Below are 27,019 nucleotides of genomic sequence, written 5' to 3' on the forward strand. Positions count from 1 at the left end.
TCCTTTACCATGTACTGCCTTTACTTAAGACCTGAACAGGACAGCACGAGAGCGGTCGGGCAGGCCACTGGCATGTTTGGGCTCTGTACGCTGAGGTGGCTGGCTGGTGATGTGGGGGAAATTGTCTCACAGTAACACAGTAACAGCTCTGAAGCGGTTTTAGTGTCAGAGGGCCAGCAGCAAACACGGTATAACTCACTTATAATTATGTTGCGTAGGGAAGCACGATGAGGGAAGAATGCTGTCAGTCAAAAGCTTCTAGCTATTCAAATGCAGTTGATGTGGTGCTGTTGCTGCTTGGTTTCATCTACCTGTGTAAGGGATCTTTGACAAATTCAGACCTTGTGTTATGTAAGGTTTGACTATGTTCCTTTGCGACTGAAGTACGTATGCTTAGAATGCATCTTGTTTGGCCTTACTTAAGGTACGATCATGCCCTACAGGTATACCTAAAATTTCGGGTTTTACAAAATGGTGTCTTACATTTTTAAATGGAAGACTGGGCATACAGCAGGCTGTCGTGCATTGAGGTTTTGTCATGCAACTGGGACACCCAAGTTTCCCAATTGTGTTTTATTATGGCTTTTTGACTGTAAAGTGAGTCAGCATAAGAATTTATTTCTGTGTACGTTACAGCTGCATGGCAGGATGAGGTTGTTACAGACCAAATAAAAAAGACCAATAAAAAAATCAACTTAGCTCCCATTGCTATTTGTTACTATTATGTAGACGAGAATATCTTTGCGGCAATTAACAAGAAAAAAATGTGAAATGCTTTTTAAGAGGTAATGGGATTTTGTTTTTAAGCAAGACAATTCTGTAGCCAAGTGCTCAAACGATTTCTCTATCTGTGTACCAGTGCCCAGTGCTTTTGCTGACGTTTTGATGCTGCTGTTCCAATGAAGTGCACAGTAGTTTTCAGGTGATAACAGAATTGGAAGATACTTAGACACAGTACTGCCAGTGTTCAGCAGCCAGCTAGAGGCAGAACTTTATTTTTAAAGATGCCTGCAACAGCATAGTGATTATTAGTATATGACTAGGATTTCAGACACAGCTTTTCAGATCACTCAGTTATGGTTAGTGTTGTTGATCTCTTTCAAAATGGTTGAAGGATAGCTCAGTACTGATGGCTTTTTTTGTTTGTTTAGGTTGTTTTGTTTTTATGTTACACCAGTTTAGTTGCGCTCCATTATTTCTGCAAATTGTGATGAGGAGAGAGTACTATGTGATAGGCTTTGTCTATTTGTGAAAAATTAATGGTGATCTCCTCACAAAATGCCGTAATTAGGAGGTGAAGATACATTTAATGGATTACATGGAACTTATAATTAAAACTACCTCTTCATCAAGTCCAGTGGTAAATGACAAACTCATTAAAATACATTACTTCTTGCCAAGCGTTTAGAATGCAAATGCATTCTAAGCCTTCTAATGCATCTAAGCTTTCCGTCAAGCAAGCTGGCGTTGTTTCTGTAGTTTTGTCTACGATGCAGATGGCATATTTCTGTGTCCGAACAAGTCTTAGATTTGTATCAACATCTTATTTTTGTATATGTACTGTATGCATATGCCTATTGCATATGCATATATATATATATACACACCCACACATTGGCACTGATATAGTCAGATGTATGTCATTAATTTTTGCAGGTGGAGGGCTTGTCACTTGTTTCTTGAAGAGATAAATGCTGTTTTGCAATAGGTTAGTCAAATTAGACAGGAACATCCTTCTGGAATGAGTAGATACCATCACTTGCGTGCAAGAGACGGGACTGGATGGAGTCAAGGAGGCTGCGGTGTGCATAAGCGTTTGTTCCACGTCTGGTGCAGAGGTGTATTACTCAAATAACCAGCGTATTGTGAAATCTAACATTTGAGCAATCTATTGCTGCTTCCTCACTATCTTATATCTTGTTGGTTGCAAATAATCTGTGAAGCTTTAATCAGTCCAGGTGTCTAGTGTGACTGAGGAGCAAACACAAGGCCAGTAGGGTTCACATGTAGTGCTGAAAGCATTAAACTCGGTGAGAATGTAACGTTCCAGCATCTCCGATGCTTGCTTTGGTGATTCATAAACTTAGTGTCCTACAGGATCCTAAATTTATGTTTATGTATGTGTTTTTGCTCTATAAAGTCAGCTATTGTATGTGTGACATATTCTTTTCTTACTGTCGGTACAGAGGGGTGCGTTACAGCTGAGTAACTGCCTACCTCATCTGATGCCACAAAAGAAACAGCAGTGTAACAGAGCAGCTAATTTGCAGCCCTTCAAGCAGGGAAGGGTGATTTGCAGTGTGCTGAAGTGTAACTTGCACACTACTGAAATGTAGCGTTCGGTTAATCACATTGAATGTGCTAAGGGTTTACACTGCAAGGTCTTAAACAGTAGAAACACTGGAGTCTTCATATTGTGGTTTACAAATCTAGTGTTAGAAAATGCTAATCACAATGTTGTCAGTTTTACCTTGTTGAATTTTTTAAATCTGTGACTTTTATTTAAGTGGTTGTTTAGACTCTTTCTACTTAATCCAAGAAGGTGTTTTTACCGTACTCTATGTGACATGACTACAGTCTCCAGTACAAATAGTGTGTGAGATTCTTTTTAAATTTTTTCCCCTTTCCTGTTTGCAAATGGAATGATAGCATACAGTTTTAAGCATGGGAGTCCTAGTATCTCGGGACTTCCTTAATTCAAACATCTAGCTGAAGTAACTGAAAATGTAGAAATGTCTGTTAATTGAAGATACAAGGCTAGCTATTAGTATATATTTGTTCGTGTCTTCAGCTTATTTGCAAAAATAAGTTGTGTTACATCTTCCACACCTCTCGTCTCTTGAAACTTTCCATCCCAGATAGCACCTTACTACACAGCCTCTAGTGTACTTGAGAGGGGATGATTGTAAAAAACAGTGGGAGGAGGAGAACTTGAGGATAGAACAGGACTGTCCTGGATAGACCAGGATAGAACTGGTCCTATGATACTACTGATGAAATACTTAGTTTTTAAAATGGAAAGAGTGTCCTGTCTAGGGGCTCTGACTGCAATCCCCTTTATCCTTATATCGTCTTAACTGGAATCTGTCTTTCCCTCCTGTTTTCTTCTACCTGTGTATAACTTAGCATTATTTTGATCTGCTTTATATATTCTAGTATTTAACAGAAACGCTTCTCACACTAGCAAAAATACTTAGGGAGTCTTACAGGTTTTTTACCAAGCAGATGTTGCCTGCTTCAATTATGAGTGAGCTGTATTTCTGGCTCAGTCTTCCACACGAACTTGGCAATACAGTGAACTGGGCTGTGAAGGCCTCTCTTTAAAGCTACAACAAGAAATAAGCTATGTCAGGCATGGTTTGCTACATCTCTATCAAGGGTATTAATCATGTTGACCAATTCTTCATTTTTGGACTTCAGAATTTAACATTTAGCGGAGACTAATATGGCATCCTAAAGAAGAAGAAGTGTGACTGTGTATTTTTGGCAAGCATCTCAAAGTTTGACAGATATTTGTCAGCTAAGGGCCTTTCTTGTTAGCTGTGAGAGGAAGTACGTGAATGAGTTTCCAAGCTCTGTTGGATGCAGTTTGGGAGGTTGTTCCACACCATCTCCCTTCTGCTTGTTCTGTGTTCTGTTTTCTTATCTTGCCGAGTAGGAGTTAACGAAATCCATCATTTAGTGGACAGATGTCGTGTCTGTAAAGCATTTCTCCTGCTCTAAATGAGCCAAAACAATTGGAAACTCACTGGCTTTGAGATTCAGCCAATAGTGTTATCCAGCTTTGAGCATTCAGTTAGTGAAGGCTGCAGTTGCAGCAGCGCTATTTGGGAGATGGAAAGACCTTGAATCTGCTTCCTCTGCTAATGCTTAATAGGAACTCGGTAAAGAGGGAGACTTATTTGGTGGTGTTGATACTGATGCTACCTTTGGTAGGTACAGCAAGTGCTTGCCCTGCCAGCTGTAGGCATCAGGTGTTGGCTTAGCAAGGAATGTGATGGTTTTGAATGTTCTAGGCAGCCTTGGAGAATGGCTGCATTCACTCCTACTTGACATTAGGCTGTGTATCTAATCCTTTGGTATTAGTGCATTATTGCCCAAATATGTGCTAGTCAGGAAAATGTAATATGTGATTTCTGAATGAGCCTTTGAAAAATAAAATAACAAAAGCCAGCTCATTCAGTTGTTGACAGTATCTGATGGCTTGTTTTTATGTGGTGGAAGTCATGGTAATGAATTTAAATTTGATTAAAAAGCAAGAACGAATGTTCTTAGCAGTAGAAGGCTTTGCATTTTGAGATGGCTGACAGTGCAGAATCCATAGGCTCTTAATCTCAGTTGATTAAAATGCACTTAAATTGTAAATTATTGGCCAGTATCAGAGTAAACCCCGCAACTGAGTCTGCTCAGTGAAATTTTTATAAACTGGTTTGATGCTCCCCATACTTAAAATCTGGTATTGTAACCTGAATGCAATTCTTAAAATGACAGAATGTGGTTTTGCATGCTTTATATACTCATGACTTCTTGTAGTCTGTATATAGATCACAATATTGTTGTAAGGTGGTTCATTCAAATTTGACTCTTGGTCTGTATGCCAGGTAAATGGTTGCTACTACACTGGGCAAAATGCCTATCGTTTTGTTCCTCGGTTGTATTAAAGAAAAACTTTTTCCTCTCTAATAAAAAAGTAAATCTTCAAGGTACTGTACTAAAGTAACTTTAAAATAATTGGTTCTCTTACAGTGAAAATGTCCTGTTTGGCATGGGAAATCCTCTGCTTGATATCTGTGCGGTTGTGGACAAGGACTTCCTTGACAAGTAAGTCTTGATTTCTTTTCTCTCTCTCTTTTTTTTTTTTTTGTCAGTTCTGTCTCCAGAATGATGCCTATAAAGAGGACTAAGTGCTTGTGTAATGCTAAGTTTACACTGACTTCTGAGGGATTTTTGGCTTTTTCTCAAAGAATATTTATTCTATCAGTCATTTTATTTTTCTGGACAGATGAAGTTGTGGTGGTGGTGTCAGTGAACAGTGTTTCAGAATGTGTTTTTAGTATTTGTTTTTTTTTCCTACCAATTAAATATTCTGGTCTTTTAGTGTAATCTTTGGTTGGCTTTAATTGGAAGCAATTGTTAATGTCAGTGTGATGTAGTTAGCTGTTGTATAAATGTGCTTTTTTTGATATATTGTTACAGCACTCTTTTTCTCTTTCTTTGGTAATGAATTTGGGGGCAAATGACCCATTTCTGTAACAACAAGAAAAGTTATGCATGTGTACTTTAATTTTTAGATTTCATTTCAATTTATCAGTAAAAAACAGGACCACTCTTATCAGGAAGCCCGTTATCTTACTTAAGCCTAGTTGTTATGCTGCCATCTATATAACCATATCACTGAATTACTGTTTGTATATTCCTGGTAATGTTGAGATTACTCATTCTCAGATCAGTTTATAGAGATGTGGCTCTTCCAGAGTTGTAAAATGTAGTTGTTCTGTTAGATTCTTCAGGATGAGCTCAGTTTCTTCCACTTTCTGCTGCTTTGTGTCTCTAGTTTTCAAGTGATGAGTCAGAAAGTTGATTTCATCTTTCAAAGTGCTCTGCTCACTATTCTTTGTTTCATTTTTAAAATACTGTTTTTCTGTAGTCATTCTGTGTTTTTAATGGGAATACCGGATCAGGAGTAAATTTCTAATCACTGAATAAAGAACAGGTGCAGAGTTTGAATATGTATTGTCAGCCACAAATCTTTTGTTACGAAGCTTTAATAAACGCAATAATTTATTTGTTTTGCAGCTGATATTTTTATCACTCAAATTTACATATGCAAATTTGAGTCCTGTCAGACAAGTTAAACTATCTCCTGGAACATCATCTGCTTTGTGAGCATTTCTTTACTGCCAAAATACCTCTGTGGAGCATTGAATTATTTAAAGCAATAAGCAGTCCTCTAGCAGTTTCACAGGGGACCTGCAGATAGTGTGATAGCTCTGCTAATAACCTGGGAACTGGGAAGCTTGTCTACACTCTTCTTACATACCTGACTTTTCTTCTAGCTTCCTGTTTGTCAGTGTGTGTGCATAGTTGTCCACTTAAAAAATGGACAAGCACACTTTTACTCCAAGTCCAACTGTGTTTGCAGTACTTCCTGAAATAGTAATCAAATCCCATGCATCCTCAGCCTGTGAGGGGAGATGAAGTAGCAAACCTAGTTATTTTAGAAGTCCTAGAATTAAGTTTTTCAAATACTTCAGGGAGGTGGAAGAACACGAGTGTTTCGGGACTGCAAAGCACTTGACAGACACTGTTGATCATACCAGTCAAATTTCTGTTTTTCCTTGTTGAAGAAGGCATGCAGCCATCTCTAGCCCCCTAAGGTTAGCTCTTGGTGTCTTGGCAACAATTGATCGCTTCTGGAGTCTCTCACCTCTTCAGCTAGATGAGCGTTTCAATGGGACCATAAGGCCAGCTGGGCTCTGACTTGAGAGTATGAAAAGAGGCTGTTCTGTTTCTCTCAGTCCGCCATCCTCTCTTGTAAAACCACTCTTTTAAGAGTAAATACCTTTGTTCGGAATAAAGGGCTTGATCTTGCAAGTTTAATCAACGTCTATTGTCAATGAAATAAGAGAATGTTAAAATGAGTCCTGCTGGCCAGATTGTTTTTGTAACTTCTATTAATAAAATGCAAATGGAAACAGTATAAGATTGTGTAGGAATTCTCAAATATTCCTTTAAACAATATATAAACTGTGTACATGCCATTTTATAAACAAACTTGAGAATAAATACATAATAGCAGTCCTACCACTGGCAGATTCAGAACAACTTCCTGCCATGCAATACTGACTTGAAGAAATGAGCGGTGTTGGAGGGTTGGGTGGATGTTTTTGCCTTGGGTTATTAACATAGCCCTATCACTCTTCTTTCAAAGTTGAATTTTGGTTTAATCTGGACTTGGTCCGAAGTCTTCAGTATCTTGACAATTTTGGAAAGCTTTAAGCCTTTCCTAGACTCTTTATATGAGAGGTGGTCTTAATTTATGTCACAACAGAACTCCACTGTGCCAGTCTGATTTTCAGACCACAGCAGCAGTCTGGCATTACCTGAGCCAGGGAAGTGTTGGCCTCTGTCAGGGAGTTAGGCTTTTTCAATCTCACTTCTTCTGGGGAGACAATCTGAAAAGTTTTAGCAATGTCTGTGGCACTATTGAAAGCTGTTGATATCCAAAACCACTTCAAATTCTGTTCACAGAGCTGGAAAGCAGTCTTGAAGTCCTTGTTTTTTTTTCAGAGTATCTGCATGAAAGAAATATCAGAAAGATAGTGTTTTGCATGTCCTTTTAATTTGAATTAACTCAGTAACTTTTTTTTCCCCACCCCATTTTTCTGGGATATAGATACTTGCTGAAATAAGAGATTTTATGGGTGGTAGGGGAAAGAAAAAAGGGGAGATGCTTTGTGGGTGAATTGCTCACTGTAGCTATGTTAATCTTGTGAAAGTAACGTTACTAAGAGATGCTTATTAAAGCTTTCAGTATAATTTGTTTACTAGATTTTACATGTGACATTCAACAGGAACGATTCCTTTACCTATGGAATTTGTAACAGGCATTTAAGTATAACTTCATAGGATTTAATGTCATATAGGTTAAAGCAGACAAATTCTATTTAACCTATGCTCATGCTTTAAAACCACTTTCCAGAGAAATTCAGTACCTCTAACTTTTGGAAATACTCCTATACCCTGCTGTTAGGAGATGGCATCTGTTTCATTGCTCTCTGTAGAAGGAGCAGTGCTCTTTAGCAGATAGGTAATTTTTAACAACTATAGTTGAACTGTTTAGGCTATAGAGATCTGGTCATTATTTGTCACCTCAAGTGCACATCCAGCGGTTGTAAAGCATGTGTTCACAGGATGGGAACCACAGGTGCAGACTTTGCTGCCAGATTTAGGTGAAAAATACAACTTTAAGCCTTTTCACCTTCATTAATGTGTTTAGTTTGACTTTGGGTACCTTGTCAATTCTCTAGGATGTGTTAGCAGGTATTTGTATTGCTTTAAGTCAAGGGCTATATTATCTGCCCATACAATGCTGAATGTATGGAAAGTACATAGTAAAATTTAAAAAAACATAATTGTCCCTGAAGATTTACCTTTTTAAAAAATGTTTGCTATAATGTTCCATTGTTTCAATAATCCTAGTGAAAGATTGCTACTAAAAGGTAGGTGGTGTGTTGGCTCATTGGGTAGAGAAACTGAACAGCTGAGGATTTTATTAGCTTCTGGGTAGAGTTGTATCTGTAGAACCCAATTTAGCTTATCTCAGGGTGTGAACATAAAACATTGTTGATACTGTTGAGCTAAATTGCATCATCTGACTGCTGTTAAATTTTTTAAAAAAACAATGTTTGCTTACAGAAACTTAAGGTAATGATGGCTGTCTTTAAAAGGACCTCTCTGTACTAGTGGGCCCATAAATTTGGTAGCATGCCTGACAACTTAATTAGAGCTTTTTACAAGCCTGATATTTTTTTCCTAGTGCATTTAGTTAAAGGTCTAGTTTAAATGAGGGAAAGATTTTAGTTAAGTTCCATTTGGAAGAAGCTATATGAAAACTCTACCTATGCAAAGACAGAGCTCTGACTAAGGAGTTGTGACGTTTCCAGGGTACACTAAGCTTGATCAACTTGATCAAGCTTGATCACTTACATACATGGAAGAGCTTGTAATTATGTGCTTGTAAATAGTATGGAACATGTCGTTGTTAATGTATCAGGGGTTTTCACTTCTTGTACTTGTTTGTAACTTCAGCTTTTTTATTTTTTTTTCAGAAAACCCATTTCATTACATGTCAATAGAATACAAACAGTTCTTGAATTGTATTTTTTAGAATGACCTTGAGACACGACTGACTGACATGTGCGCAGCTTAGCTATATTTTTCACTTCACACCCAAATAGAAACTTTGTTAAAAAAAAGTTTGGGAGTTGTGTTACAAGGCAAATACTGAAATACTGGAATTTTAAACTGGGTCCTTTTTGCCTCCTCTAACAGCAAACAGGGAACTGTAGGTGAAAGAGCTCTGTGAATGAAGTTGGTCTGTTTTTTACTAGGTAGTAATAAATGAAAAGACCCTTGCTGAAGATACCTTTGGTAAAGCTGAGTTTCTCATTGAGGAACTAACGTCGCTCTAAAACAAGATGGTGAAAGTTTCTCTTTGGAAGCAGGACTTGCTGTTTGTACTGAAAAAGACTTCATCTTGGTTTTCTAATCAGACCCTTAAGATTGCTATTTGTTTAGAGTACAGTAGATAAAAATCATTTACTTGATAATGATGATCTGGTTGCAGGCATTCTTGTTAATTACAGGATAATTAGATGTGATTCTAAGACTGTCTTCTATTCCCATTCTTCTACAAACCAAACTAGCAACAGTATAGGAAAGGTACATTTTTTTTTTCTGTTTTGGAAAGTAGTGAAAATTTGATCACTCATGAATTGAAAAATAGAAAAATCCAGTTAAAATTAACAATAATTTGTCTTTTTTTTTTTTTACTGTAGGTTAAGTTAATTTGTAATGGAATTGTCTCAAAAGACAAATTTTTAATGATAGCAGTCTTTAAGTTGTTGTCATACCTTTTTTAAAAAAAACGTGTTAAAATTAGATTTTTAAGGAAATTGTAATGCACGTTGCTACTTGACTGGTCATGCTTCATTCAGGTCAGGCAGCACACAGTCTTGTCAGCTTTTCTTCTCCCGTTGTGTATATTGGGATGAGATGGATTCTGTCCTTCCATTCTTGAAATGAAATGTGTTGAATACTTCTTTTTTCATAACTTAGTATTTCATCAGGCTGCTCCTGAACAATGTATGAATACCACGTCAGTGTTAGCACTACTGTAGCCTGTGCTGTGAGGTACTCGGCTGCTGCTGGTCCCTGCTGCCGTTGTGGTGCTGGGCCTGGCGTCCCCACCTCCAGGCCTGCTCTGGCTGGGCTTGGCCTCCCTCCTGCTGCCTGGCACCTCTGGTTTCTGCTGTAGCCACAGGGACAGGGTGGAGGCAGCCTGTGCTCCCCTTAATTGCTACTGTTTTTGTTTACCCCTGGCTGAGGGCTGGAGAAGGGTAAACCTGCTGTTGGAAACTTATTTGGCTTTATTTTTGGTGGGGCGGAACTTGGAGTATTCCAGGTTACTGGAGAAAGACCAAGTCTGCATTGCAGACAAGATGTCGTGATGCCAGAAGTTCCCTATTGAGTTCAGATTAAATACAGAGCTGGGGACCAAGATCTTCATTTCACAAACCCTTGCCTCTTGCTTTAATAGTATACTAGAATATCTTGCTGAGAGTGTTATGCTTTTCTATTTTTTGATTGCTATCAAGAGATTCAATGATGAGTTCGCCAGTTTCTGGTGTAGATGCTTGTGTTGTGTGTCATCAGATTATTAATTTGAAACTGTGCTGAACCTTGTAAAACAACGCTGAACCTTTCAGGACAACTTGAAAATCACACTCAGAATAGCTGTGTCTTTGCAAGTTGCATGAATTGATTCCAACAAATTGCCTTTGTTTTCCAGTTTTACTTTGAACTTGTGGTTTTATGTCTGCCTTGTCAGATAAAGACTGGGGAACTATGGCTGGAGAACTTTGTGATTATTTTTCCAGCCTGCTCCAGTGATGTGTGTGTTCTTGTCATCCCCCCCTCCCCACTTGTCCTGAAGTGACAGTGATGTGAGAATCTGAGATGCACGTGACAAAGCATAAAGGGGAGCATGACTGCCTGGTATGACAAGCTGTAACAAGTGAGCAGTGACAAGAAGCTGCAGAAACTCTTCAGAACTTTTCGAATGAAGACCTCCCTCCAAATCTGCTGCTCCTTTTTTAGTTGCTATAACTTCCTTTTTGCAAGAGTGTGTTCCAGCATGTTTCTTTGAAGCTAATTGTTTTTAAATTATGCTTGTGATTTTGTTCTGTACAGCAGTACTAGGGAGCAACAGAACACAACTGTTAGTTGGTGTACATGAGATACTGCTTAGTTGTGTATCTTATGTGTTTGCAATGAAATTCCACTGTCTGTATTATTTTTTTATTTAGTTAGTAATGTCACAAACTGTGAGATGTTGGAGATTGGCTGGGAATTGCCTATTTTTGTTGATTAAAAAAAAATTGTTGATTAAAAAAAATGAGAAGTTATTCTGCCAACCTTTGCAAAAGTTAACCTTTGCAAAATCCCTGACTAGTTTCTTCAGCAATTTTTGTGTCATATATGAACTGAGGCAAACTATCTGTAGAGTTAAATCAACAGATTGCACCATTCAACATACTGAATTAGTTGAGGTAAATTACTTCAGCAATTGCTAGCTTTTTATCATTTTCAAAGTGCCAGCTACTGGTTCCTGCTTTGGCCAAGAACATACTGAGGCATAGCTGACATTTTCAAAGGTAGGACACTTCAAGTTTTATATATAAACTGGGGTTAAAAAAAAAAAAAAATAAAACAAACAAAAAACAGAACAAATAATAATTAAAAAACAAAAACAAATCAGTGCAAGAAGCCGAGCACCCTAGGGGGATATTTTGAATTTGAAACTGCTGCCGAGTCACAAAATTAGAAATATTCAAGCACCTTTTTCTACAACCAGCCCTGGGTCAAAATTGTTATTCAGTTGAAGCAGGAAGCTACTTTGGGCCGTGTGTGGCAGGAACCATCCAAATGCCTCGGTCCCTTTTTCCTCTGCCAGAATCCTGTGTGTCTGGGCCAGATACTGTGGCTGCAACTGTGTGTGAGATTTAAGATGCAAAACACAGTGGCAATAGCTAAAAGCAAAAGGGAGGAGCAGTTCTTCCCAGAAGCAGTAATTGCTGTTCTTGCTACCTCTGATCCTCCAGTGGTAGGAGAAGATTCCAAGAAGTTTCTCTCCAGCTCTTCTCTGAGTCTCCGTCCTGGTGTTGCTCCTGCATTTTCTTTTTTTAGAATGAAATTAAGATGTTTGCAGTAAAGAAACAAACCTTCTCTGCCATTTTTCACATGCTGTTTTTTCCCAATAAAACTAATGTTCTTTGTGGCTTGGTATGTTTTTTCAGCATAGCTGGAATTTCATAAAGCTGCAGCACTTGTGTCTCTAATTTACTGGTTGCCCTGATCAATGTTTAAAAAGAAATAAAATAAAATTAGAGAAGGTGGGTTAAGGGACGTGAGCTACCCCAGGTACCCGACAGTTGTATGCTTAAACTTCTGTAGGCTGAACTGTCCTGTAACAGGTGCTGAGGTGCCTCCACAGATGATAGAGGAGACCTGGCTGCTAAGCCCAGCAAAAGCTCATTGAAACTGTAGTAATATGGAATTGGTGCTTTTGCCTAGTGAAACTGTAACAAACAAACATCCATAAAGTGGGGTAACTGGGGGGGGAGGGAATAAAAAACCCAAGTTACATCTTAAGCTATCTTTAAATAAATAAAATTTATACAAAAAAGTGATATGTAAGACTGAGTCTTGCATATATTAGTTCTGTTATGGTCTCTAAATAAAGCAGTGCATTTTGAAGTATGATATACCAGTCTTGCTGGGTCACTATGAATAATGAAAAGGTGAATTCTTAGTATTTTTGAGAGCAGAAAGTGATAAAGATTAATCAAAATTTGATACAGCCTCAGTGCTTTTAGTATCCTCCTGTTTGGAGGATTTTATTGTTTGAAAGTAATATTATGGACTGAGTGGTTTATGAGTTCATCACTGGACAGAAGTTTTTTCCTGCATCTTACTGATTTTTCTTGATGAGGTATTCCTTTCTTTGTGCTGGAGATATTAAAGTAACTGTGTTTTAGATTAATTTTTTTACCTTTTAGTGGTGGAGACAGAACAGATTTAGTATGGGGACAAAGCTGTAATTCAGTTATGAAATGTGTTGTATGTTGATGAATCCTAAGAGTTGCTTTATATTTACAAGTGTTGTGTTTACTGCCTGTGTTAGTTTTGTCCAAAGTACTAACCTGTACTTTACTGTAGAAATAGAGGCTACTGAACTTCATCTTGATACCTAATGAGAATTGTTTTACAAGTGTGCCTCCTTCTTAGAAAAACAAGGTGAAGGCTTCATTTTCAAGTGTGAAGAGGCTCCCTCGAGCTCAGTGTTATTCATATAGGGCATACAGCAAGTCTTTATTTAGAAAAAATCATTAAAATAATCTATAGATCTCCTCATCAGAATCTCAGGGTCACCTCCATGACCACATGACTGCCTTCCTCAAATGATATTTTGCTATAATCTCCTTGTCAAGAAGAAGAGCTAATGCTAATGCAGCAGCAAGGTATCTGGGGAATTTCAGTACTAGTGCTGGTAAGATCTGTTGTAGAACTAGTACAAACTAATTCAAACAATACATTTTTAAAGTGATAATAAGTAATTGTGGCCATCTAGAAGAGAACTGGAACCCTGCAGATTATTATTGTTTAGATTAGATTGTGTGTGTATTACTTTTGTTAATTTTTTATTAGTTTTTATGTAAATGAAATTTTAATGCAAGATCGTGAAAACTGGTTTGTTGGTGAACTAATTTTGATTATAAACACAAGCCAATGTTTATTTCTGGTTGAAGAAAATCAGTATGAAAAGGCTAGATTATGTCAGAACAAAAATAATGCAAAAAGACTGATGTGACTAAAATATGGTTTAAATACTGAATGCTCAAAGGGATACTATTAAAAGAATACATCGAAGAGTTCAGTCTATAAAAAGAACAGCCTATACTTTTGCACAAATTCAAGTAATATTTTATTTCTTAAATTACTAAAGATCAACCAAAAATATTTTCTGTCAATGTTATGAGTACTCTGAGCATCCAGAGTAATGTTTTCACAAAAAAAAAAGTGTGAAGTGTGGTGACTGGCTTCGAAAAAGGCACTTGCAGTCAGATATTTCCAAAATGATTACTGCAAAAAACATTTCTCTTTAGATAGATACTCAGTGTCTAGAGACTGTAAATTTTTAGCACACTAATTTGTAGTTAAGAAAACCATTTTGACAAGGTCCCTGCTATATGCTTAAGTCCAAAGTGATAGGGCCTACCGTATTAAATGATCATAGTTTTCTGCATTCTGGTGATTAACAGGCTTTGGACTTTCCTGGCTTTCTTAATCCCTTTTAATCATTTAAACCTATTATTGTTTTGACTTCAATTTCAAAAGCTCTTTAAGTCTGTCTTACAATATTAATAGCTACTTAAAGTCCCGATTTGCAAACACACTATCAGTACGGAGTCTATTTTGCTGCACTGAATAATGTAAAAGCAGCTCTTTATGAAAAAGTTTGATTGGGGGAGAGGGGGAGACGACAACAAAAAAAAAACACCAGAAAAGCTATACCTAGTAATTTTTATATTTAAAATAGTGATCATATCCATGCAGGAAAATTGTGGGGTAAAAACCACTTGTAATTGTATTACAGTGCAGTGGGTTTTCTTCTTCTAGGGTTTAGGAGTGTAGTTTGAACTTCATTGTGTTTGAAATTTAAATCCATCTTTCATTTTCATAGTGTTTTAAAAAAAAAAAAAGAGAAAATCTTTCTGCTGGTATTCTTAGGATCTCTTTCACCCGGAAATTCCACAAGTTTTTTTCTGAAAAACAGATGTTTATCTAGGATGTGATGCAGCTGAATATGACTACAGTCGTGTTAGTACACAGGAACTGGGAAAAGCATGGTGATGGAAAAATAAAAACACCAGCAGATCTTCCTTGGGTTTTCAAGGATGTGGCTTCATTTTCTCAGCACTGGTGTGCCCATTCCAGTACCTGTGCTTGAAGTCTGGAACATCTTAGAAATGGGACAGCCAAAATCTGTGGTTTGAGTTGCACTTAAACTCCTCCTGAAGAAGATGTTTTGTTAGTCAGTGTTTTCTGCCAGTAGAGTGCTACATTTTCTTTTCCCCAGCTGGTATTGATTCAGTGTCATTGGTAACAATGAAAAAGGCATTTATTTCCAATGCTCTTAAGACAGAAGTATCTTAACCTTCCTTGATGATATTTTTTGTATGTGTCTTTCCCATTATCACTAGCAGGTGCTTTACTCTGATCTACTTTTCTTCCCAATTTAAATGTTTTAGATAGATCTTCTGTTCAGGAATGTAAGGGGACAGAAGAATTACTGAGGCTGACCACTCACTCTGTTGATCTGCTGTTTTTTATTGTTCTGTTTGCTGTGCCCTTTTTCTATATTAAACCAGGTCATTGGTGTCTTCACCATTTGACATAAGGTGGAAGCTCATGTTGACTTAATTGCAGATTATGGCATCTGATGTATCCCACCCACCCCCAAACTACTGCTCTGTGGAACATGCTTTATCCCTGCCCATATTCTTATTTACCTGCTTCACTCTGCATTTGTGTTTTAAAGTCATATATGAATGGGCTTGCCTTGCTGTCTGCTAGAATGGTCTGTTGTCACTGCATATCCTTGCCAGTTTGCTGTCATCTGTGGATTTCATCAGCACTTAATGCATTTAACTCCAGGTCACGCCTAGATGTGTGGCATGGTGCTGGGTCGAGTGCTGATCCCTGATGAAGTCAGTTGAGGTGTGCAATCTCTTACATCCCCAGTACTTCACTAAAGGAATGTCTGAAAAGCCTTTTAGGCAGTCTTCTCTTTTGTTAGTGGAAGTGGACTATTGCAGGACTGAGATTTTCCAGAGTCAGGTTTTCATTGGGATTGTGTTGCTATCGTACAAACCCTTTGAATCTTTCAGTTTCTCAAGGAAATGGGTCTGGACTTGTATTTTGTTTGGTGACAAAGCAATATGTATTCAGTAAGGATATCTTCTGAAATTGTATAACCTGTGTAAGGTCATCCTAGAGTAACAGCGGTTGGTGATCAGCTGTCATGGAAGACAGAAATCGGTGTTGAAAGGGTGCCTGGTCTGCAGTCAACTTGAGGCCAAGAGAAACATGTGAAAGGGTAGGTGGGAGAAGCTGTGCTGTTACAAGGCAAGAGAGGTCAAATGGGAGAGAAATGCTGAGGGAGTGGGAAGCGTGGTGCATTTCAGGTGGTGAAGCTGGGAGAAGATAGCAAAGCAACAGACAGGGATTTGGGAGAGTGGGGAGGATCAAAAGCAGATGTATCACCCTGTTGCGGAAGAAAAGCAGTGCAAGTCAGGCAAGAGACGGTGACTTTCAGGATATGAATCAAAGTGCTTTGTTGGGGAGCTCTATGGGGAAAGAATGATGTTTTAAAACAAATATTTGGACTAGGTTGTATGTGCCAATGACACACAACTTTAATTTTGGTTTAGCTGTTTGCATCTGGTCCATGATGAATTTGGCTGCTGAATTCGTGCATAAGGTCTGGTCTGGCTTGTGCTTTTTTGTTTTCATCTGGCTTTAGAAAATGCACAGCCCCTGGAATCTGAGTTAGCCAGTTGAATATAATGATCCAAACAAATGCAAGTCATGCTGCTTGTGCTCCTTGTTTTTATACGTGAAAAGGATTTTTAGGCTAATCAGTAGATTGAGGCTACATGAAGCATTATTGAAACTTGTAATCAACAGTAGCATTGTCAGAAATGCAGAAATACTGCCTTGCAGCTACTAGCATTTTACTGCTGTTGGAAAAGCAATTCACTTACTGTCTTCTGATCTCTGTGTAGCAGTTAGGGCATCGTTAGTCATCTTAGCCAATAAATTCCAGAAGGAAATTAATAAAAAGGCTGACATCCTGTACCTGTCTCCCCATACATCTCATCAGCTAAATATTCTGGGAGATTGGGTTTATTTTGTGCACTGGTCTGTAAATGCTTGGTGAGATAGCACTGTGGCAGCAGGTTCACATGTGGCAGTGTTTCTAACCTGGAAGATCTGGTGGGATGTGCTAACGGCCTTTGGTAGAAAGCAAGCAATACAGACTGAAGAAGGACATGTAAGCACTAGTGTCCCACTGGCTGGCTGTCCTCGTTTTAGAGGATGAATTATTAAGAAAAACCACCAGAAGAAGGACAGCATTTCTGTTTTTAGAACAGTGAAAGTAGCTTTAACATCACTTGAAAGCTGAAACAGCATAACTGCTGAATCATTCTTATGGAAATGCGTTCTGACTGATCTGAAGTACAAGAAGGCTGCTCAGGGCCTCAAGGGTTTTTACTGGCTTTGTTGAAAACTTATGAAGAAATGCATCTGCAAAGCTCTGCCTTAAAAAAGGTCTCTTCTTTTATTGATGAAGCATAGCCTGCTGTAGCATGAATTCTTGTCGAGTTCACACAACCAAGAAGCTTTGGGTATCTGACAGAGAAATCACTTCATTGCTTTTTTTGGTGACCTTTTTTGTGAATTTCATTTCAGAAATGTGCCATTTCATGCATTCCAGTGTAATCCATCTGGGAAACAGTTAAAATAACCACAGCAGAGACTGTCAGGTACAGTGAGCTGATGGAACAGCAAAGCCCAAGATCTTTGAAAGGGGAGCCAGGGTAGTCAGAGCAATGGACGGTGGCAAGGTTCATGTTTTTTGTTTGTCGACCAAGGCAGAGGAATGACTGCACAGGTATCTATGTTCAGAGCTTCCTAGAATGCCTTACTGTTTTTGTATTACTCAGATAGCTTCTATTTTTTTCATGCTGGCTACTCACATTGACAGCTAATGCAAAAATATCTTTTTATCTCTAGCTTCTTGTTCCTTTACAAGTATTATTGAAAATATTCATGAAATATTACTTGGATATGTGTGTTTATGTATGTATGCAGTTTTGTGTACCTCCATGTTTCTGGGTAGTCTGTACAGTGGAGTTCTTGACTTGACTCTTCTGGCTCAAGCAGCAATGTATATCCATGCTGATTTTTTATTTTGAACCCTGTGCAATTTTCAGCTATTCTTTTTTCTTTATTTTTTCCTGGCTGGTAGATTCAAGTAAGGAGAAATTTCAAAAGGGAAGTGAATTTTAAAGCAAGGATGTTGTATTGTCATTTTTAAAACCTGTTTAATCATCACCAGTCTTAGGTTTTTGCCTTAGGACAGGTTAGTTTTACCAGCTTTTCAGGAAAGTCTGGTACATAGAGCAGATCTGAACTTGATATTCTCTTGAAGTTTTTCACCAGTACGTATTTAGTGTAGGCTGTGTTTTCTTTTTAATTGGGTTAAGGCTTTGTAAAATTGAATGCTGCATGAAGGGGAACATGCCTTACAGCTGTTTGTTAAATTAAGAGCTTTTTTGCAAAAATGCTGACTAAAGTTCAAGGGCATTAGTTTCCATACCTGTCATATTAGGAGAAATATAAAAAAAAAAGTGAGTCATAGGCTTGCTGTTTCAGAAAGGTCTTTAAATTGCATTGCACAAGTCAGAGCTGAGCTTGCAGGTTCTAGTGTGCTTTTTAAAAAATAAATAAATAAATAAAATTATATTTTTGTAAAAACTGAAGTTGAGATGATAATTTTGTATGTGAGTGCTGGGAAAGTCATATACTTACAAAAGTAAAAATTAGTGAAAAATGTGTATGCTTCATAGTTTTGTTTTTTGTTTTTCCTTTTGGTAGCACCATAACCAACTCTTGGCCAGAGTTGTATATTTGGCTGTTACGTACATAAAACTCTTGCAAGTGGCCTTAGCGTTTTTATAGAGTATATATAACTATATGTACCTGCATATTTCCTTAATGTTATTCTGGCTCTATGTAATGTCTGTCCTCAGTGTCTGCAATAATCTTTTAGTCTTTGCCTGTGCTACTTTATTTCTAGGCTTGTTGAAAGAGAAAATATTTAAGATTAACGTAGTATTGTTGGGGGGGACAATTTCGGTTGTGTATATATCAATTGTGTATAAATCGATTTTGATTATGTATATATCTGTGCGTGTACTTGGCTCTAGAAATGTGAAATTTAGGAAGGGAGGAAATAACACTAAGTTCCCATCTGAATAACTGAAAACAAATGGGAGAAGAAAGATTGAGAGATTTGGGAAAGCCGATTTGGGAAGGCGAAAACATACATACGGTAATTTTGAGCTTCTTTCATTGAAATGCATCTCTGGTTTATTAATAGCGTGTAGTGAAGGAGTTATGGCCTAATGGGAGGTATTCAGATCACCTTGCTTAGCAAGCTGGTGTGGACGTCCTGTGTCACTACTCCCTGCTGTAGGCTGAAGGTAGAGAGATGCTTTTCCAGAGACTCAATTGGAGTTGGGTCTGGGTTTCTGGACGAAATTTAGGATGTTTAACTTGCACACTTTTCCTGGTAATTTCAGTGCCTGAACATGCCTCTTTGTTAACCAGGTTCGAAAGAATGCCATTTAAAGTAAAGAAAAATAATAGCTCCAAACTGGAAGAAGGTCTTGTAAGGGGTTGTGAAACTCCTTGTTTAAACTGAGGCTAGAGGATGGATGATAAAACAGTGATCTGATAGCCTATATTTGCAGATACGTTGACTGAGCTTTGATCAGAATAGGATGTGCTGAAGGTCTGACTATGGTGGAGCTTAAGAAATTCCATGAGGAACCAAGTAAGGGGACAAAGCTAATGCCTTCCTAATGTGGAGGTTTCACCCAAGGTAAAACCAGCAGCCTGTCGGACTGCCTGAAATAGTTGCTTGCAGGGTGCACAGGCCGGGCTGTGTGTATCTGGCCAGGCAGCTGAGCTGGCTTGGTGGAAGCTTGCAGCTGTGCGGGGTGATAGCGCTGTGCTGGGGGGCTCTGTCTGCCCCTCAGCATGCCTGCGTGCAGCTGCCATCTGGGAACGGGTGGCTGGAACGTTGGCTATTCTTTCAGTAGATTAAATGTCCCTGAAGGACATCAGGAAGCACTTAAAAATATCATTTTTGAAATGTACTACAGTTTGTTTTGACATTTACTTGCAATTTTTCTGTAGAACGTTACAGATTCTTATTATTTTGAAATAGTCTTCTGAGCAGTGATGAAGAAACTATTAGCAGTTTGAACTTTATCTTAAATTGGTATTGGATAGTCAAAATTAATAATCAGTATCTGAAGTCCTAGGATGTATTAAACTTGAGTTTCCTCTGTTTTCTGCCCAGTGAAATTTCAAGTTGTGGTCCCTTCAGCTCCTTTGCCCACTTCTGAAGCATATTTGCTTCTCTTTCTAGTTTAATAGTAGAACTGTAAATGTGTAATACATTTGCAATGTGTTGTTTCAGTTGCTTAAATAGTTTAAAATGTTCTAAGTTATTTAAAATGTTCAGATTACATATCTTTAACCTCAATTTTGCATTTTTGGCTTGGCTCTTAAAATTTTTTTTAGAAATCTGGGGGAGAGAAATTCTTCCAAATCTAACCTTTATCAGCTAGGAAAAGCCAACTGGTACTTATCAATCTTGCCTACGAAACACATGTTGGCAAACATTATGTAAGCTGTTCACTGTGCTAGTTGTACACTTACATTTATTAAATACTTCAGCTGTGTCTGAAATATAATATGCGTCCTGTCTTAATGCAGAAAGTACTAATGAAAGTGTGACTTCTACAAGCATGCCCATTTTGTGGGAAACTCCCTGATGTGTTGCTGCCATCAAAGCAGTATCTTCAGGAGGCAAGGAGGAATATTGGAGAAACAAACAAAAAAAGTCCATTTTCATGGTAAAAGAAAGGAGGGGTGGCAAAGAAGGGGTAACGAAAAAGAGCTAAGCTAAGGTTCAGCCAAGGAACTGTTCTGTAAACTTCAGCAGGAGCAACTGGTTCCCTCCCACACTCCTCTCCAGCTCCCCTCTGTGCTGTCAGCAGCGTACCCCAGATAAAGCCCCACGCCTGTTCAGCAGCGTTCCCCTGTGCTGTACAGCTTCTGCTGTAGCTTGCTTAACAAAGTAAGTAAGTAGTCAGTCAGGGGTATGGCTGGCTGTGGCAGGTCGATCCCTTTGCCAAACAACCTGATAGCATTTTAAGACTGTGGGTTGCAGAAGTTAGTCCTTGGACTTCTGACAGATGTTCCTTTGGAATGTCATGGTAGCTGTCGTCTTCTTCTCTGATATAATGCTATTTGCTATCAATAAAATGCTTAAGACATGACAACCAGAGATCTTCAGAAGGGTGCAGCACTGTTAGGAAGCTTTGGGCCAGACCTTCACCATTAAAGAAAAAGGGTCTAATGCTATTCACTAAGGAAAATATTGATCTGGAAGTACATGTAAGGTCACAACAGTTCAAAATTTGTGACTTACAGAGTGAAAGAGTGGTAAACTGTAAAGAAGATGCAGCATTTAAACCAGGTGGCCTACATCTGTTATTGGGCAGTGCATTGTGTAGTCTGCTTTGAGTCAAATGCAAATTCTGCATTTAGAAGGCAAATGTGGATGGGCTCCGCTGTACCCTGGTTAGAAGGGACTGCATGAAGGATTGAGTAGCAAGGTGGATAAATGGATGCAAGTCAGCAGGATGCTCTGGGAAATAACCAAAGGCAGTGTCTGGGTATGTAAACAGGAAAGAATGGGTCAGGTTGTTGATGTCTTCTGTGTTTGAATGCAGCACTGGTGAGCTTGAGAATGTGTCCGGGGTTGATGCTTCCATTTTAAATCAATTCTGGAAAAAAGAAACACACAACAGTTTCGGAGAATATAATCAGAAAATGGTATCAAGAAAATTTTATCTGTTCATCTGAAACAACAATTGATATGCAAGATAGCTTGATTGTAGTTAGTGGCCAGAATCTTTACTCAGAAGGAGTAATGTATGGCTCTGCACTTGATGGCAGAATGGAACAAAAGCAGAGGCACAGCGGCAATGGAGAGCTCCTTTATTCTGAAGCATGAGCAGGTACTGTTTGCAGAATTATCAAAAACATTCTTTACTTGTATCTGCTTCCATTATATCCATTACATATGGGGGGACAACCCCACATTGTAGTTAGATCTGTGGAATATTTTGAGAGGGTAAAAGACTTTTTTCAGAGGTGCAGCACAAGCAAGGTCACTTTTTAAAGGTTTTTCAAAGTGACTGACAGTGTAGCCTGCAGCAGGACTAGCAGTGGCCCATGCTGGTTCCCTTCTTTCTCCAATTCACAGTGCAGGCAGCCTGTCCTCTGAAACTGCCTGCTAGCTCAAGCTAGCAAAGGGGGATTCCTTCTCTCCTGCTCTCCTTTTCATCAGAGGTTTCCTAAGTGGACTGCAGAAATTTTCCTCGTAAATAGCCAGTTAAAATATATTTGTGTGTACATACTTCTTTTACCTACAAAATGTTTTAGGTATTGGTATAATACTTAGATTTACTTAAGGGGGAAACATTGCAGCTAGTTTTAATGTTTATGTTGTCTGTAATCCTCAGAAACATGTTCTGCCAGATTGAAATTTTGAGATCAGTGGATAGTTTTGGTATGAAGTGCAATGATTTTTTGATATGTAGGCAGTCCAAGTGTCTAGTCATATTTGAAGCTGTGATAAAAGCAGAACTTTTGAGTGATTGTAAATTTACTTGAAAAAATGTCTAAGATTTTCTTTAGAAAACTTTGTTCTTGCAATATCAGAGGTACCTGAATCAATAGATATCACATAGTATGATAATTTGCTATTTTTAAAGTATAAAGCTGCATTTTATAGCTAAGTTCTCAAGTGAATAATTGTTCTGTGTTTTTTATTTTCAAGGTATGGGCTGAAGCCAAATGACCAAATTCTGGCAGAGGAGAAGCACAAAGAACTGTAAGCCTTTTATGGTGATATACGTGCCTGTTTTATGTATTTACTTTTCTATGTATCTATATACCTTATTATTAAAGACCTGAAGCAGAAATTTTTTTATTTTCAGAAATAGCTTCTGTGCTTCAGTCTACTGCAAATTAAAATATTTGTTTGGACACCCCTTGAGTTTCAAAAAACAAGACACAAACAAAAAATGCCACAATCACTTCATTCTTGAATAATTCTGTTCTTAACTGCAGTTCATATACACACAACTTAAATTTCGTACTGTTCATCCTAGTCAATGTCTTTTTTATAGAATTGGTTACACTAACAGTTACTGCCTTCCTGCAGTATATCCGTGTATAAGTGAAATATTTGTTTAACAGAAATTGGATGGAAGACTTTTTTCAGATTTGGTGTTGACTCGCTATTTAAATTTGCCTGGCTATGTGATGTTATGGCCATCCCCACCTTTGCAAATTGTCATCACAGCCTGGCTGTGGTTTGTAACGTAGCGAAGAGTCACCAGAGCCCTGTCAGTTGTATTGAAAACTCACTTTGACTGATTGTACTGATTGCCTGTTTTGGCTAATCTGACTTTTGTAGCCTAAAATTATTGTTCCTTGAGGAAAAAATAGATTTGTTTTTGAATGGATCGTTCTTTTGTCTTGTAGGAGAGTGGCCATTGATAACTTAATGAAACATTTTAATAACACTATCTTTAATGATTTTTTATCCCTCATTAAAGAGGTGCCCAAACCAAAGAAGCTAGAAGTTCAAATTTATTCCAATTTTAGGTAATCTCCCATGTTCCGGCATAATAACCCTTACTTTTTATTTTGACACAATAGGTATTAAAATATAGAAGCTCTACATTTGAGTTGGAAGCAGATACTGCATGCTATGTCTTAAGTATGTGGATGTTTATTTGGAAAAATATTTTGTACCAGTACATATTGTATCTAGTTATAGTCCAGGTAATATATAGACAGGGGAAGGTGGATTCTGAGCCTGCATGTTGTCAACTCTTGTTTCTTTTTCCCAGTTATGGTAAGTTTTAAAACAGATACTGAAGTTCTTGAAGTTACTGACTTGTGAACTATATACATGTTTTGAAAGCAGAGGGGGACTTGTTAGAGCTTGATATGCTTTCTTTAGTAACTGATTCGTTTAATCACAGTCACTATATTAAAAGTAATCACTAAATGAAAGATGGCCCAGTTGAAACATTCCTGCTCATTTGTACGTTTAAGCATACAGGTTATGTAAGGTCAATATTGTAATATTTGCATTTCAGACTTTAGTTAAATTATGAAGAACTTAAAGAAAAAATAATGTGTAGTAGTTGTCATTCCTATTACTGATGTTTTTAATATCTGCATGTTATTACCACTGGCTGAAGAGCTGTGCTCAGTGCACGTAGTCCAGTTTTCTTGCCTCATTCACTCAGTTTCCAAATGCTGCCTGAAGAACTTTCTATTTCAATGCCCTCTCTGCCATCCCTCAAACCTGTATTATGTAACTGCTTTTTTGAAGATAGTTTGTATGAAAGACTGTAGAAAATGCTTTACTTATCAACCCTTACATTATTTTATTTATTCAGGGCCTCTTAAAAATATTCTTCTAGTCATTACAGAGAAGTCATATGTCCAAATAAAATACAGCTATTCAGGATTTGCTTACATGTTTCTGCCCTTAGCATCAAGATAGTAGGGGATTTGTTCCCTTTTGCGTACATCTTTATGTTTAGATAAAAGAAACAATTTTTTTAAACTTCCAGCCCTTGCACCTAATTGTCTTTTTCTGTTATTACATTACCAGTATTTTATATTATTTCATAATACTCCCAAAAAACTGTTAAGTAGTTTATCCATATGTAAGATGAAGCAGCTGTTTGAGAGGAATTAGTATCTATAGCTGTCAGATTTTTCCATGTTAAAAGTTTGAATATTTCATAGTAAGGTCATAGTTATCAAACAGTAAAAATGTCTTCTGGTAATTAAGATTTAATTTCTTTGGGAAAAAATAAGTGTGCGCTAAAAGCATTAGTGATTGAATTACTAGCCAAATAAAATTTCCATGTTCTTTCTGCAGATGGAACAAGACATTTAACTTATATTTATACATCATGGTAATGTACCTGTGACATTAAAATGGCCAGAGCTCCAGGCAAAAGACAAGCAACAGCAGTTGCCTTTGATCAGTAGATAAGATTGGTTTTATGTAGAACACTAATAATAGAGCATTGATAATAGAGCATAATTATGATTAAATATGCTAGGCCATTTAAAAAAGATACCAACTGGAAGTACCGAAAGTACTAGCAAGTTCGGGGGCTAGGCAGAAGTTAAATGACATGCAGGTCTGTGTTTTGGACAGTACAAGTTGTACTGTGTACACAAGTTTTATTTGTGCAATAGTGATTAAACAATGTTTTGATGTGCGGTATTTCATTTGAAGTAGTTCAAAAATACTGAAATCCTGTCTGATCTCTCTAAGTATGTTGCATGTTACTTAATTTCATATTACCTAGTGATATAGGATCATAGAATCATAGAATATCCCGAGTTGGAAGGGACCCATAAGGATCATCAAGTCCAACTCCTGGCACTGCACAGGTCTGCCCAAAAGTTTAGACCATGTGACTAAGTGCACAGTCCAATCGCTTCTTAAATTCAGACAGGCTTGGTGCAGTCACTACTTCACTGGGGAGCCTGAACTATCTTTAAAGCATATTCACTTCTTAAATGGAGTTAATTAAAAAAGAAAACTCAATAAAATTACAGTTTTGTGTGAATCTGCTGCAACAGATCCTTTCTTGAGCTTTTCATTGTTATCACTACAGTAGCTCCTGAGAGGATCTATGTCCTGTTGGTTATAATGAAGGAGTTGGAACAGGCTTTTGCCATTGACCTTGGCATCCTCTATGTGGTTGGATACTTGACTGGGGAAAAACTCTGGTAGGTCAGTGTCACATTGTGTCAGGACAGACCTTTAGGACTTCTCCAAATTGCTGTGTGCTGTTCTGCCCAGCCTGTGTTAACCGTATAGTATGGAACAGGTTAAAGAAGGTTGGACCTCAAAGCACTTGCAGTCCTTCAGTTGTCTGATTTGACTTACAGATGAGCCATTAGCTACTTAATTACCCTTTCCTGATATTTAGATAGATTTTTTTTATTTAAAAGAAATCCCAGTTGTAGGGAGTGGTGCAAGATAAAGTACCATCAGGGTAATTGTTGCTGATTTATTTACAGACTTACTCTTCAGTTCAGTGTCCTTTTAAAAATTAAGATGTTCTGAATTTGTCCTAATATTTTAAAAGTCAGTGTAAAGAGGAGTTGCTTAGACTCTCTGTATTTTTTTTCAGTGCCCAAATCTCTCTGCTTGAAATATTTTAACTTCAAGTCTTTGAAACATTGGCAGCTTTTATATTGACTTACCTAGTAAAGAAGACTTCTTTGGCATTCACGTAATAGAACCGTGATTTTCTGACCGTCAGATGTCCTTCAGTTTCTTAGCGGTCACTTCTGTGTAGCTGTTCCTAATGAAAAAGTAAATTTTTTCCAAAAATGAGTGTCGTACCTCCAGAGATAATTGGGCCAGTTACAGCTTGACTTGGCTTGATCCTGTTGTCCTTGAATCTTAGCTGTCTAGAGAGGTAAGTACAGCCACTAAGACAGAGTGGAGTTGGTTTACAGGCATGGCATCATACTAAACTTCTATTTTAAGAGCTAAGGTATGAAAGACCACCTTTTTTTTTTTTTTTTCTGCCTCTAATTCACTTGTACTGCAACAACCATGTAAAATTACCGTTTGTTTTCATTAGTGTATGATTTTTTTGTATCTGAAAGGAATTTGGTAGCACTGAAGTTACGAATAGATGCATATATGTTATTTTTGGAGTCCATCTGGAAATGTCTAAACTGTTCTGTTGCCCCTTGTCAGCTCTGAATGCACACGAGGTGGAGGTCACTGTCCTGTGGCTCAGCCAGGGAATGGAATGTGTGGAGGCTCTTCAGCCAGTTTTGTTATAAAATTAGAAGATTAGTTCAAAACATCTTAACTGATGAGCAAGCCAAGCATGTTGACTTTTGTATTAAATCAAGTGAGCCATCATCTTTGTTTTCACTGGCTCATCTGTGATGTTGGTCATCTGCAGTGAGAATAGCAGACAGGGGAAATAGTAATATCTTCAGTTTGCATGGATGAAGAGATGTCCATGTGATGTTTACCACATCCCCCAAAATAACTAAATCCACTTAACTCTGAGGGGAAAAAAATAATTCCATCTTGTAAGAGTGCTGAGGAAACTTGGACTTAATATGGTTGGTGGGGCCTTAATGTTGCATACTTTTCTCCCTTTGAGAACAATTAATAAATACAAACTCTGAGAGAAATGGAAATGCTTTTCTTAACCCTTTGTATAGTCCT

The 27,019-nt window shown here is 37.8% G+C and overlaps 1 protein-coding gene across 3 annotated transcripts in view; it reads left to right on the forward strand.

The window, feature by feature from the left end:
• The window catches only part of ADK (adenosine kinase), a 293,147-nt gene that overhangs the window by 9,310 nt on the left and 256,818 nt on the right, over positions 1 to 27,019 (forward strand). For all 3 annotated transcript variants that reach the window (XM_083845222.1, XM_083845221.1, XM_083845223.1), the window contains exons 2-3: positions 4,747 to 4,821; positions 22,553 to 22,606. In XM_083845222.1, the coding sequence (XP_083701348.1) occupies positions 4,747 to 4,821; positions 22,553 to 22,606 (129 nt within the window). The remainder of the gene's footprint in view (positions 1 to 4,746; positions 4,822 to 22,552; positions 22,607 to 27,019) is intronic.

This window comes from Anser anser, assembly GCF_964211835.1.
Source record: "Anser anser genome assembly, chromosome: 7".
NCBI lineage: Eukaryota > Metazoa > Chordata > Aves > Anseriformes > Anatidae > Anser > Anser anser.